Here is a 13,540-nt window from a genome sequence, read left to right on the forward strand (position 1 = left end):
TATTGGTAAATCAGAGGACAGCTGACTAAGAGTTTGTGAAAGTAGCCTTAATGATCACAAAATGCTAAGCATGCATCTAGGCTATTTGAGTTTCTTAAAGCTGAGCTGTGCTTAAATTGTTCAATACATGATTCCATAACATGCCAAATATAAAATAAATGTTATTTATAGCCTAGATATCTGTAAATATTAGATGATCAGATGATTTACAGTTCTACTGTATGTACTGTAAAATGTCATGTTTCATGTTTTTGTAATGTTTCACACAGTGATGCAGGTCTACTGCAGTGAATAGGCTAAATACAACTTTGATAATTTTTATAGCCAACTACTGTATAGTTAACTTTGGCCTTGGTGCCCTGACGTGTGGCCTTTGTGCCCCCCACCAAATATGCCCAACTGAAGGCCAAGTGGCCTTGCCCCCAGAATGGTGAAATTCCAAGCCTGGTATGAACAAAGAGTGTAAGTCAGGATAAGAAGGCCTATATTTTAGTTTGAAGAAAAAAAATCATTATTATTGACAAAATTAAATTTGTTGCTTACCTTTCTCCACATGACAGTAAAAGAAATGGACGAACAGACTCCGTTGCTTTGAATGGGAGGGCACTGAATTCAGTTGGTCCCCCCCAGTACAGCGCTAGCCTGGCCTCTGCCTGCCTACTGTACGTACTTCCGCTCGATTTCTTTTCCCTACAGTACTCAGTCTGGAATAGGTTGATTTGCCCTTGTTTACTTCGGAGGTTGGGCAGCCGAACCAACCAGCGAACAGAGGGCGTCCCTGAGAGCGATTACGTTTCCCAGGCATGGTGTTTTAATTACTACGTCCCCGCCCCCAAAGCAGACCCCATGGAATACAGCAACGTAGGGAGTGAAAAGAGCTTATACTATATCTTTGAGCAAATGTGAATAAAAGGCCCAAATAAGGTTGGTGTGAGTTATTTAAGCCTTTTTTTAGTTTAGCCTATTAACAGGAGTGTCACGAACGAAGTCACAGTCGAGTAGGATGTTATATCATCAGCTAAACTTTAGTCATAGATTTTGTCACTTGAAATAGGCTACGAACGTACCCAGAGTCAAACTTTAGTTGAGTAGACTACATGGTCGCGTCAAAATCTCTATTTTTCAAACACTAAGAAGGCTCGACATAACATGAAACTTTGATCGAAGCATCATCAGTATCTCTACATATGAACTCGAGCATTGAGAACATTGTTCATGTACACATAGTTTACTAAAAAGAAAGATTTTGGACAACTCACTCCTTGCCAGATGGCAGCGAGCAGAAAAAACAAGTGAGTTGTTCAAAACCTTTCTTTTAGTAAACTCTGTGTACACCAACAATGTTCTCAATGCTCGAGTTCATGTGTAGAGACACTGATGATACTTCGATACTTCAAAGTTTCATGTTGTGTCGAGCCTTTGTAGTGTTTGAAAAATAGCGATTTTGACGCGATTGTATCAAAAAAGTAGTGGCCCTGTAGGATTCCAATTCAAAAGGTCATATCACCCGAAAACGACAATGCATTCAAACTTAAAAGTGGCGCTTTGGATGTATTTATGCATTTATATGAAAGTTTGACTTGGGTACATTCACAAAACACTATATGATGCATTTTGGCGAGAGTTACACAGATGAAACGTGTGACTGTTTGCTGATAAGATGCACGCTTGCTTGTTATGGGCGTGATGCAAAGAAACTTCTCTGTATGACGAAACGCCGGTTGTTAGTGATTGGTTCAAAGTGGTTCAAAGGAACTCCAATGATTTTAAACCTCAAACTGTGCCCTCCCACCCGGAAATAAACGTACGTCTATGGATCTAGGCCAGACTCTCTGCAAAGTCAGAGTCTCTGGTTTCCAGGCTAGTACAGCGTAGACTCACTCTTAACTTTGTGTTAGCCATCATACTTAATCTTGTAACTCATATGATAGATGGTTCACACAGAAATTCTTCTCACTTCCTTCACCTTCAAAGTCATCAAAGTAAAATATTCATTTATGTATTATTAATATCATCCTCACAAGTAATATCAAGTTGTGTTAATGTTGAAACTACCAGACATGATTATCTTCAAACACAGTCATGGTAAAACAAAACTGAGTGGTTAGTGGTGTTTGTTGATTATTAAAATCAAATATATCGGTGCAATGTATGATATCCAGCTGTCTTATTTGCTATTGTGGAACTATTTTTTCAGACACCTTACAACCGCGTATAAACTTCCTGTTGGCAGCTACTCTGAGTAGTCAAAGGCGATTCAAAACGAGTCAGAAAAGTCAAGACAGGACCAATCGTCAAAATTCCGTGTCCACAACTCTAGTTCATCCAAAACAAACCAGAAAATGGACTCAAAGTGCTAAATACCGGAATTTTCCTTTAACATGCAATGGTATTGTATGCTACATAGCTTTGTTCATTAATTTCCGTGCTGGCTGGACTGAGCTTCTTATCCAAACAATATAGTTATCTCCCTACGGTGTGTTAGCTTCCCTAAAACCGGAAATTCTTATTAACGTCAATCTAGGCAAAGATCTAACGAAAAAAAAATCACCAAAATCTCCAGCAATTATCTATTTTTTTTGGGTTGTTCCAACTGACAGGCATGTATTTATGGTCTTGTCTAGAGAAAACTAAGCTTTTGACGATAATAAAGATACATTTTACCCATCTAGCCAGATAGACTCCCATTCATTCCGCACTAGCTAGCAGCGGCCCCTAGAGGAACAATGAGTTAACTGCAACCAGGTTTGATACAATGAAGTAAACAGGCTCTCCGTAGACAGGCTCTGGTTGAGGCCACATACCTCTTGTCTCGTTGTAATCTCACTTGAAGTTGCTGTAGATCTGTAGAACATTTACTTCTGTGCTTTAACATGGTCTGCTGGTTGTTACTTTTATAATCATGGGTCAATGCTTTTGGCGAACGAGACAAATGAAAAAGCCACGAGAAAGTTGATTTTCTGATGTTTCAACAACAAAACCGAGTTTGCCATCATTGTGAGAAGTTCCCAAATTTTTCTATCGCTGGGGATGGGCAAACGTTGCTAAATAAGTAACACTGACAATATGGGAGAACTTTAGGGCTTCAGATCCCCGCTCCAAGATGGCGGCGGTGTTGACGCATGCTGAGAAGCAGAAGACAACATCTAGTCAGTATATATATCTATGCCTCCGACCTCCATTGATTTTCTACTTCCGGGAATTTGCCTACCCCCTGTACCGAATTTGGTTGCACTTCCACCAGAGTTCGACTGTGCAGAATAGAATAGAATAGAAAATGAATGGGTTTCTATGGAGCTAGTCGGCTAAATTTGTCTCCTTCACCTGATTGTCGTTGAAAAATGGTCGATGTTATTGTAGTTTCTATAAGTTCAATATGGATTATACTGTAGGTCGAAAGTCTTATGAATGAGTACTTTCCATTTTCCTTTCAATTTCTTACAGGGTGGGTCGTTGTTGCCTGTAACATGCTAGCATTTTGCTAATTAATGACATCATTGGCACGTTTGAAAGGCTTTTTAGAACAAATAACATGACATAAACAAATAATGTGTGCCACATGACAGCAACCAGCCTTTCACACTGGGGCTCTTATACAGGGCTCTTCTTAATTTCCCAAACGTTTGGCATGATGGCAGGTGAATAAACAAATCGGATCAGACTCCAGTACTGTCACGGTTGCTAGGGGAGAGCTTGACCCAAAGGCAGGTCAAAGTACGGCAAGGCAAGGTAAGGTAATCTTGAACAAACCGTGTGTAACACAACACACACATTGACTAATAACCGACAAAGACTGAGGGGAGACAAAGGGTACACAGGGGTTAAGGCCTATTCACACCAAGAACGATAACGATAACTATAACTATAACCATAACGATAAAAGCGTTCACACTAAACAACGATAAACAAGGTCTCTCCTTGTGTTAATGAATGTGACGGTTAAAATACAATGGGTTCTGATTGGCTCTGAAAGTGATCCCCAACGATATCGTTCTTCATGTCGTTATCGTTATAGTTTGTGTGAACGTCGTCATTCATATTAATGAGAACGATATTTATTTATAGCTATCGTTATCGCTGTGAATGGGCCTTAACAGGGCACAGGTGGACAATGAACAAGGTAAAACAAGAGACAGGTGGAAACCATAATTAAACTAACAGACTAACGAGATCAGGTAAGGGGCGGAGACACAGGCACAGAGAACAGAAACACATGGCAAAACAAACAAAGGAACACATGAAACAGGGGCCTATTGCACAAAACTAGGATAAGGGATTGAGCCGGGATATCTTGGTTATCCTGAGGGGTATTTCACAAAGGCAGAATTAAGACATCCAAGATAAGTGATAACATAGCGTTGTCTGGTTATCCTAGCTCAACTCGTTTAACTAATGCCAATCTAGGATGAGTAGGAGCGACTATGTCAAGCCAGGGCCTATTGCACAAAACTAGGATAAGGGATTAAGCCGGGATATCTTGGTTATCCTGGCTCAATTTATCCGTGATCCAGTTGCACAAAAGCGGGATAGGGGGCAGCAGGATATGTTATGGTATAAGTTACCATGGCGATTTATTCTTTGGAGCTAGCCTGCTCCAGACCAGGCTAAGTTCCAGGATCTATTTAATCTCATCCCTTATCTCAGTCAGCAGTCACCACAAACGGAAACCAATAATTATTCCACTGCCCACTACACATTGTTATCACATATACCTAGACCCATTGTCATTATTTAAACGTTTGTGATCATTAATTAACTTTTACATACTCGCCATTCCCGACCTGTCATGCGACAATGTGACACGACGGGAGTGCCTAACCATTTCGCACGTGGTGGTCGCGGAACTAGTTGCAATATTCTCCTGCTGTTTGTTGCTGTTGTGAAAAGGCTATCGCTACCTACTTCACACCGTAGAAGAAGCAATGAAGCCGCTAGTTGCCATGGTGAATCAGTGAATCTGTGATCGGTGGTGGGGTCTATTTGAGGGAGACGTGAGCGCGCACTTATCCAGAATAGGTTTCACCTGGCTTGATGAATCCGTGTCTGCTCATCCTGGCTTGGTCTTTGTGCAACCAATTAAGCCTGTACGCTCTTGTTTTGGATTCATTGAGCGCAGCTCAGTAACTTATCCCGGACGTCTTAATTCTGCTTTTGTGCAACGGACCCCAGGTGTAAGTAATTCAGGATGTGTGGGCATTCTCGTTTCTGCTCCAAAGTGCCCACGGTTGGAATAAAAAAAGACACGGAAAATAGCGTAATTCACACAAAGTGAACCACCGCTTTTCCGCTTTTGATATGTAGACTAACAATGAAGTAAAGTTGTCCCTTTTGGATGGGGAATTATGGCTATTTGTGTAAAACAGCAGGAGTAGGCGTGGTAGACCAACTGAATGCAAATTTACGTTTTGTTTTTCGAGCAAATACATTTAGCAAATAGTATATAAATGGAATAAAGCTCCTTAAAAATGAGCACAGAGGTCTGATTTGAATGACAATTATGTTGTTATTGGTTCAGCTAGTTATCATTAGAACTAACATAGCTTGGCTGTTAGCCTGGTTGGGACCAGGCTAGGTGCAGAGAATAAATCCCCATGGTAATTTATGTGCTATCTCCTTTGTGAAACCAAGTCAAGGCTAAATTCATCCAGGATAACCTAAAAATCCCAGCTTAATCCCTTATCTAGGTTTTGTGAAATACCCCTCTGGCTCAATTTATCCGACTACACATTGTTATCACATATACCTAGACCCACTGTCATTATTTAAATGTTTGTGATCATTAATTAACTCTTACATACTCGCCATTCCCGACCTGTCATGCAACGTCATGGGAGTGCCTAACCATTTCACGCGTGGTGGTCGCGGCACTAGCTGCAATATTCTCCTAAACAGAGGTGTTGCCGTTTGTTGCTTTTGTGAAAAGGCTATCGCTACTTACTTCACACCGTAGAAGAAGCAATGAAGCCGCTCTAGTTACCATGGTGAATCAGTGAATCTGTGATTGCTGGCGGGGTCTATTTGAGGGAGCCGTGAGCGCACACTTATCCAGGATAGGTTTCACCTAGTTTGATGAATCGGAGTCTGCTCATCCTGGCTTGCTCGTTGTGCAACCAAGCCTGTACGCTCTCTATTTGGATTCACTGAGCGCAGCTCAGTAACTTATTCCGGATGTCTAAATTCTGCTTTTGTGCAATAGGCCCCAGGACACAGGAAGTAAACAAGAGGAGCAGACATGAGGAAAAAAAAAACACAACAGGACCTTTACATTACCCCCCCTCTAAGGGCCGGATTCCAGACAACCAAAACAAAAAAAGGTCCAAACAGGGTGGGCGGAGGGGGCTAAAGGCAGGAGGGTCAGGCGGGTGGCCGGGTGGATGACCGGTCAGGGAAGGCTGGTCCAGCGACTGGGCTGCCGACGCCGGGACTGAAGCCGGAGTCGGGACTGGAGCTTGAGCCGGCGCAGGAGCCTGACTTGGGCTTGGAGTCAGAGCAGAATCAGGAGCCGGCACAGGAGCCTGACTTGGGGCTGGAGCCGGAATCGTGACTGGAGCTGGAATTGGGACTGGAGCGGGAACCACAGAAGGAACTGCAAGGCGTTGGGGAGCTGGGACTGGAGAGGGACCTACCCGTCCTCCTCAGAAGACCAGTCGTCCTCAATGGTTTCCCCCTCCTCTTCATCCTCCCAGAACAGCTCCCAGGGTATCAGGTGCAGTGGCAAGTTGGAATCAAAATCAAAAAACTTGCATTCTTCCATGTTTGCTGGTCCTATATTCTGTCACGGTTGTAAGGGGAGAGCTTGACCCAAACACAGGGCAAAGTACGGCAAGGCAAGGTAATCTTGGAATTAGAAGAATCTTTATTCTGAACTGAACAAACCGTGTGTAACACAACACATACATTGACTATTAACAAAGACTGAGAGGAGACAAAGGGTTTAAATACATGGGTAACAGGGCACAGGTGGACAATGAACAAGGTAAAACAAGAGACAGGTGGAAACCATAATTGAACTAACAGACTAACAAAAACAGGTAAGGGGCAGAGACACAGGCACAGAGAAACACATGGCAAAACAAACAAAGGAACACATGGAACAGGACACAGGAAGTAAACAAGAGGAGCAGACATGATGGAAAACACTAAACAGGGAAAACAAAACACGACAGGACCTTTACAAGGACTTTCGCCACAATGGCATATTTATCTCCATTCTTTCATCGACTTAGGGGATGTATTTAAAAACATAATCAGTGTATGCCCTTCAACCAATAATGCATTATGGCATACCATCATTTCAGTAGGAAATATAATATTACTATGGTAGCATATAAATGATTTAAAAAACTAAACAAAAAACAAATCATAAACTAGTTGCTGAAAATGATCTAAACATCTAAATGATATTTGTAAAATTAAGGTTTTAACACATGCCAATATACAGTACATACATACATTTACTTTTAATCACCCATAATGTCTCATTTTAGTTTAAAAACATCGTGGCATCGTGGTTCTTCGTTGCAAGCGAAATACAATGTGACAGTAACACGACATTACCTGCCTATAATAATGCATTTGCTTATGTTTCGTCCTATTGAATGTGTTATTTTGCAAAGAAACATATGTTACTCAACATGTACCAATAGATTATTTAGCGTGACAGTGACAGGAACAGACATGAGACTGGATTACTGGCTCGTAGTAGCTATTGTCGTGGCCATTCTCCTCTTTTTCCTTGATTACCTATCAAAGAAAAACACACAAAGAGTGACAAATGCACATACACAAACAGAAGCATAGAGAATGTAAGAACACACATGCAAGAACACACATAAAATGCACACATAAACAAACACACAAGTTGACAACAAGGCACACAGACACAAACACAAAACCACCCATGAGAAAGTATGCACAATGTAATTTCTTAGGTAATATCTCTTCATGATTTCTCATCTATGTCATGTTTGGCACATGTCATTTTATCACACAGTTGATAGGACTTATTTTTTTAATCCAAATGTGTTACCATCACTGGCATAGTGTCTTTCTCAATGATGTCCATATAAATGTGGTCCACGGAACTGAGGCTAAAAATGAAACACAGATGACCACAGAACATCAGAATATCACAAAATAACACCATCTTAATGTAATAAGACAGAGGGTACTTAAGGGATGTTACCAGTATGGACAATTGATTTGATGGCTTGAAAGAAAATCAGATGAGGTTTAGTGTATCCACAGGTTTCTAATATCCCATGAGGTATTACATAAAAACTGGGTGCAACTTCCACTTTTTAAAAGTTAAATGAATGGAGGGCATTTGTGGGGCTTTTTTAAGTTTAAGTTCTGTAGACATATTGATTTTGATTGGATTTTGGCGATGGAATGTGCCATTGTTGGTAGGAACACTCTGATTTGTAGGCTTATGTTAAACAAAACGTATGTTTTAAAATTCTTAACTTTCAGCCCCATTTTGAGTGTTTTGCCCAACATTGCACATCATCTACTTAGGAGGGCACTGCTCCCACTTTGGCCCATCATCAAATGTTTGATCTCTTTTGAAAGCTGAGACCCAGAAGAATTCTCAGAAACAGTGTGACTGTGATGTACTGGCAACGAGTTACAGAGGTCGGATGTTGTTTTTTCTTTTAGCCAGTAACATACATCTCTGGAATTGCCCACATTTGGGCCCTAGGTCACTTGAAGTGAGGCCTAGGTCACAATTGAGGCCTGAAACCAGGTCCTCTGAAGCTGTAACTCAAAGTAGATGACTATAGAGTAAAATATGGATTTTTCACAAATTTATTTGTGTTGAAATACCTGTGTTTAGCTCAGTGTCATTTTTAGACAACAGTAGTAGCAGATTCATGTGTAAAATGCAAATCTCCAGAATGTTAGCTTTCATTTGACACCAAGATTATGCGGTTACACTTTACTTGACAGTGTCGACATAAAAGTGACATAACACTGTCATGATCGTGTCAAAAAGAAGTCATAAACGTTCATGACATAACGCAAAAGGTTTTTGTCATAACAAGTTAGGGTAAAGGATTAGGGTTCTTGTGTAGTAAAACTTTTATTGTCAGTAGGCATTAGTACATTTCCCGATACTGTTTGCATGATGTTTGAGGGGTGTTTAGGGGGGGGGGGGGGGGACTTGCAACGAGGTCGGTGCTGGTGGAGCTGGTATTATTAATCCACTGAATTAGTTTAGTCCAGTTATACTATATGTACAACCACAAATAGCACATGTTGTCCCTGAGCTACATGATGACATCTCTCATACAAGGTTTCAGACAAGGTTGATACACTGTTTGATCAAAGCAGTATCTCATACCAATACAAATAGAAGTCGAAGCAGTGGCATATCTATTTAAAGGACTAGTAGTACACAGCTTTCGGCTTCTGCCTTATGTTACCTAGCTCTGTAAGCATTGGATTCCTCCTCGTTGAAGCCCTTGTCCTTAGTTGTGTCAATATTGAACTTGTGCACCGGGTTTGCCCTGTGGGGATACAAAACATGCCCATGGCCTGTCAATCACTCATGTCTGAATTGTCAGCGATCCTTAGGGCCTATATTCTCAAACATCTCAGGACAGCCAAAACTGGCTTGATCCTTCACAGTTGAGAAATGACTGACTGAGCAAGTTATGACTGTCTGGTGTGATACATTGCCATTTAAGAAGACTAAAGGCCCTCATTTGAGGGAATAGAAACTCATGGCATTCCAGCAATTATCAAAACAGACTAAATAGGTGTCATGATGGTCATGCACCCTTACTCACCCTTTCCTTGTGTACTTCTTGGTGCCAGAGTTAGCGAAGATCATGGCTTTGGCTGCTTTGAGCTTTCTTGTGTACCTGAAAAGACACCAGACAAGTCAGTCTATATGTGACAAGCTTCCTTACACACCTCTGTGATAAAACATGATGAATGACTTGTGGATGAGGTGCCATCACACACACACACACACACACACACACACAAATACTTAAAGAGAAACTATGCAGTTGTGGCAATTTCTTCAATGTTTTCTCTGCAGAGCTCCCCCTACAGCTTCAGAGTATATATTTTATGACACTCCTCAATCAGTCAGTCTGCCGTTTCCTCTTTCCCTGTTCTTCTGACAACGGTTTACTAGCTTTCTGCTTCTTTTTGCTGGCTCTGCCATGACAAATGTCTGAGAAACTCCATCGCTACATTGTTCTAGCCCAGCGTTTCTCAAACTGTTATTTACTTAACTGTGTTATTTTTTATCTGTAGCCTGGGCCCAGGTAGCACCCGATTCGCAATGGACGCACTGTGTTATTCACCTGGAAGCGCTCGTGCCAAGGCAGCTTAGTTAGTCCCGAACTACATGAGATTTTGAACGTTGTTGTGAGAGTGGTGAATTTCATCAAAACCCGGCCCTTAAAAGCGTGTCTATTCTCCACACTTTGCGAAGAGATGGTAGCTGACCAAAAGGCTGTACTGTTTCACAGCGAGGCAAGGTGGCTTTCCTGAGGTAAAGTGCTGTCGCGCAAGTTTGAGCTCCGAGTCGCCTCTTCTTGGAGGAAGAGCGCATGTTTGAATCTGCAAGCACGTTCACTAATGAACATTTCTTGACGAAGCTGGCCTATCTTAGCGATATATTTGATATATCTTAGCGATACATTTGAGTTAAATGTCCAGTTACAAGGCAAAAACAAGCACCTACCTCACCTAGCAAATAAGATTACTGCATTCACCAAAAAAACTTGAGTATGGAACAGGTATATTTTATTTGTTACATAGCATATAACAAAGTACCAAAGGCCTCTTTACAGAGTAACCACAGTGAAAAATAATAATAATCAGCACACAAATAAAAAAAAAGTCCATAAGCTATCTTGAAAAGATGGGTTTCAAGAGCCGTTTTGTATTGTGAGATGGAGTAGAGAGCATGAAGGTGTGAGGGGAGTGAGTTCCACAGTTTGGGTGCAGCATAGGAAAAGTCTGGAGATGTTCCTGAGGTGAAAAAATGTAGTCTGACAGACATTATTGATGTGGTTGGAAAATGAAAGGGTATACTGTCTAGGATAACGCTGTGACTCTTCACCTGTTTAGAGACAGGTATGGTGGTCTCACCAAAGGAGATTGAAGAGATACTGATTTTTGCAAGCTAGTAGATGTGGTCCAATGAGTAACAGCTCAGTTTTTGTACTGTTGAATTTCAGGTAATGGCTTGTCATCCATGTCTTTATGTCATGGAGACAAGCAATGAGAGTATTTGGAGGGAGAGTGGTAGTTGGTTTGGTGGACACAGCTGTGCGTCATCAGCATAGGAGTGGAAGTGGATGCCATAGTACCTGAAGATGTTACTGAGGAGAAGGATGTAGATGATGAACAGAAATGGCCCCAGTATGGAACCCTGTGGGACTCCCTGGTCGAGGATGGAGCTTTCTGACCAGTGGTCCTGAATTTGGACATATGTTCTTTCTGCTAAATAGTGAGCATGAGCTGTGCCACAAATTCCAATGCGCGCAGCGAATCGGCGGTCATATAGGTTTAGTCAGATTTTTTTTTCTTTCTTTTTTTTTTTTGCATGCCCAAATTTCCGTCAATGATTCCCGGAACACTGAAAGACCGGGGTACACGAAACTTGGTGGGCATGTAACCCCACATGGATAGCATGGAATCATCGTTTTTCGTTTTGATCTGTAGCCCCCCCGCTGGACTGGACACCCCGAAAGGAGGGTAGGGCAGACACAGTTTTCTCTGAATATCTCGAGAACCGTAGGGTTTAGGAGGACCATTTTTTTTGTATGTTGATCTCAAAGGGCCATGTCAACCCATTCCATAACCACTCATTTCATGTATAGCGCCACCTAGTTAAACACAAAAAAGTAAAAATAAGGTGTTGTAATCACAGGTATCTGTGACCTAACATAGTCAAAACTGCACGAAATTGGAAGTGTAGGATCATTATGACATCCTCTGTATGCATGCCAAGTTTCGTGGAATTCCGTTCATGGGGGGCCACACAATAAATAAATTTATGTTACTATACACCAACTGGCCTGTAGGTGGCCGGAGACAGTTTTCTGTGAATATCTCGAGAACTGTAGGGCCTAGGAGGTCCACCTTTTTTATGTATGTTGGTCTTAAGGGGGCATGTCAACCCATCCCATTACCACTTATTTCATGTATAGCGCCACCTAGTTAAAAATTAAAAAGCAAAAAATGTGGTGTTTTCATCACAATATCTCTGGCTGACAAGGTCAAAACTGCACGAAATTAAAAGTGTATGATCATTATGACACCCTCCGAATGCATGCCAAGTTTTGTGTACTTTCGTTCATGGGGGGCCTTACAATAAAATAATGTATGTGTACATTTAGTGACGTACACCAACAAGGATTCCCGGGACACTGAAAGACCGGGGTACACAAAACTTGGTGGGCATGTAACCCCACATGGATAGCATGGAACCGTCGTTTTTCGTTTTGATCTGTTGCCCCTCCGCTGGACTGGACCCCCCGAAAGGAGGGTAGGGCAGACACAGTTCTCTGTGAATATCTTGAGAACTGTAGGGACTAGGATGACCATTTTTTTCTGTATGTTTGCCTCCAGGGGTCATGTTAACCCATTTCATGTGTACACATGTGCACAAACAGATACACACACATACATTCACAGTAATCATACATATGACACATACTCACACAGTAGACATATGTACGCTTGCATGCACAGGCACATACGCAGGCACACACACAAGCACGCACACACACACACACACACACACACACACACACACACACACACCCACACACATAACATAAACATGTACATGCACACATGCACACAATTCAAGAATTTCTCAGAATTATGAAAAGGCAAGATGGAGGTGGGGTTGTATAAAATGAATTTTTACATGTGAAATCTATGAACTAATCATGTTTTGGTACTTGTTGTCTAGCAGATATCAGTGAGAATTGAGTGTGGATAATGCAATTTAGTGAGACAGTTAGAATCATATAGGCCTTTCAGCGTGATTTATTTTTGTGGAAAAAATGTGCTGGACTGGGCGGCGGTCATATTTTGTACCGATCTGCGGTACATCAAGTTGTTTTGGTGGTAGGTCCAAAGTTGAGATGCAACTACCTTATCCAGTATTTTGGAAATGAATGGCAGGTTAGATATAGGATGGTAATTATTGAAATTGTTACAGTCAAGATCCATGTATGTATGTATGTGTGTATACGTGCCGGTGTACTTTTATATAAGCGTACACTGCTGTCACGATGTCGTCCATCCATGGGCCAGTCGAAAACTCCCATCTGATGGTGCCTGAGTGGCATTTGTAATTGACCTCTCTCAATTGGGAGCGTCCAGAGCTAAAGGGATCACTCCTGCTGGAGGTTGGCACAAGCCTTCTGGCATGTTCACACACACCACATTTAAACACAAAGCTTGCGTATGCAAAAATACTCCATCTTTCTCGCTTACGGTCAGATGTATCAAGAGTGATTTTTTTTTCCTCCACACCAACTTCATGTCTGGTATACGCACA

General features: G+C 41.6%; 1 protein-coding gene across 1 annotated transcript in view; it reads right to left on the minus strand.

Annotated features, from left to right (window-relative positions):
* Window positions 1-6,354: 6,354 nt before the first annotated feature.
* LOC143132845 (cadherin-related family member 2-like) overlaps window positions 6,355-13,540 on the minus strand; it is a 54,062-nt gene continuing 46,876 nt past the window's right edge. The window contains exons 24-28 of the mRNA XM_076292669.1: window positions 9,792-9,866; window positions 9,426-9,509; window positions 8,030-8,090; window positions 7,693-7,743; window positions 6,355-6,477 (exon numbers count right to left, since the gene is read on the minus strand). Of these exons, the coding sequence (XP_076148784.1) occupies window positions 6,355-6,477; window positions 7,693-7,743; window positions 8,030-8,090; window positions 9,426-9,509; window positions 9,792-9,866 (394 nt within the window). The remainder of the gene's footprint in view (window positions 6,478-7,692; window positions 7,744-8,029; window positions 8,091-9,425; window positions 9,510-9,791; window positions 9,867-13,540) is intronic.

This window comes from Alosa pseudoharengus, unplaced genomic scaffold, assembly GCF_046254945.1.
Source record: "Alosa pseudoharengus isolate Yale_2024_CS ecotype anadromous, Long Island Sound unplaced genomic scaffold, YU_APseudo_1.1 YU_APseudo_1.1_scf_19, whole genome shotgun sequence".
Classification (NCBI taxonomy): Eukaryota; Metazoa; Chordata; class Actinopteri; order Clupeiformes; family Clupeidae; genus Alosa; species Alosa pseudoharengus.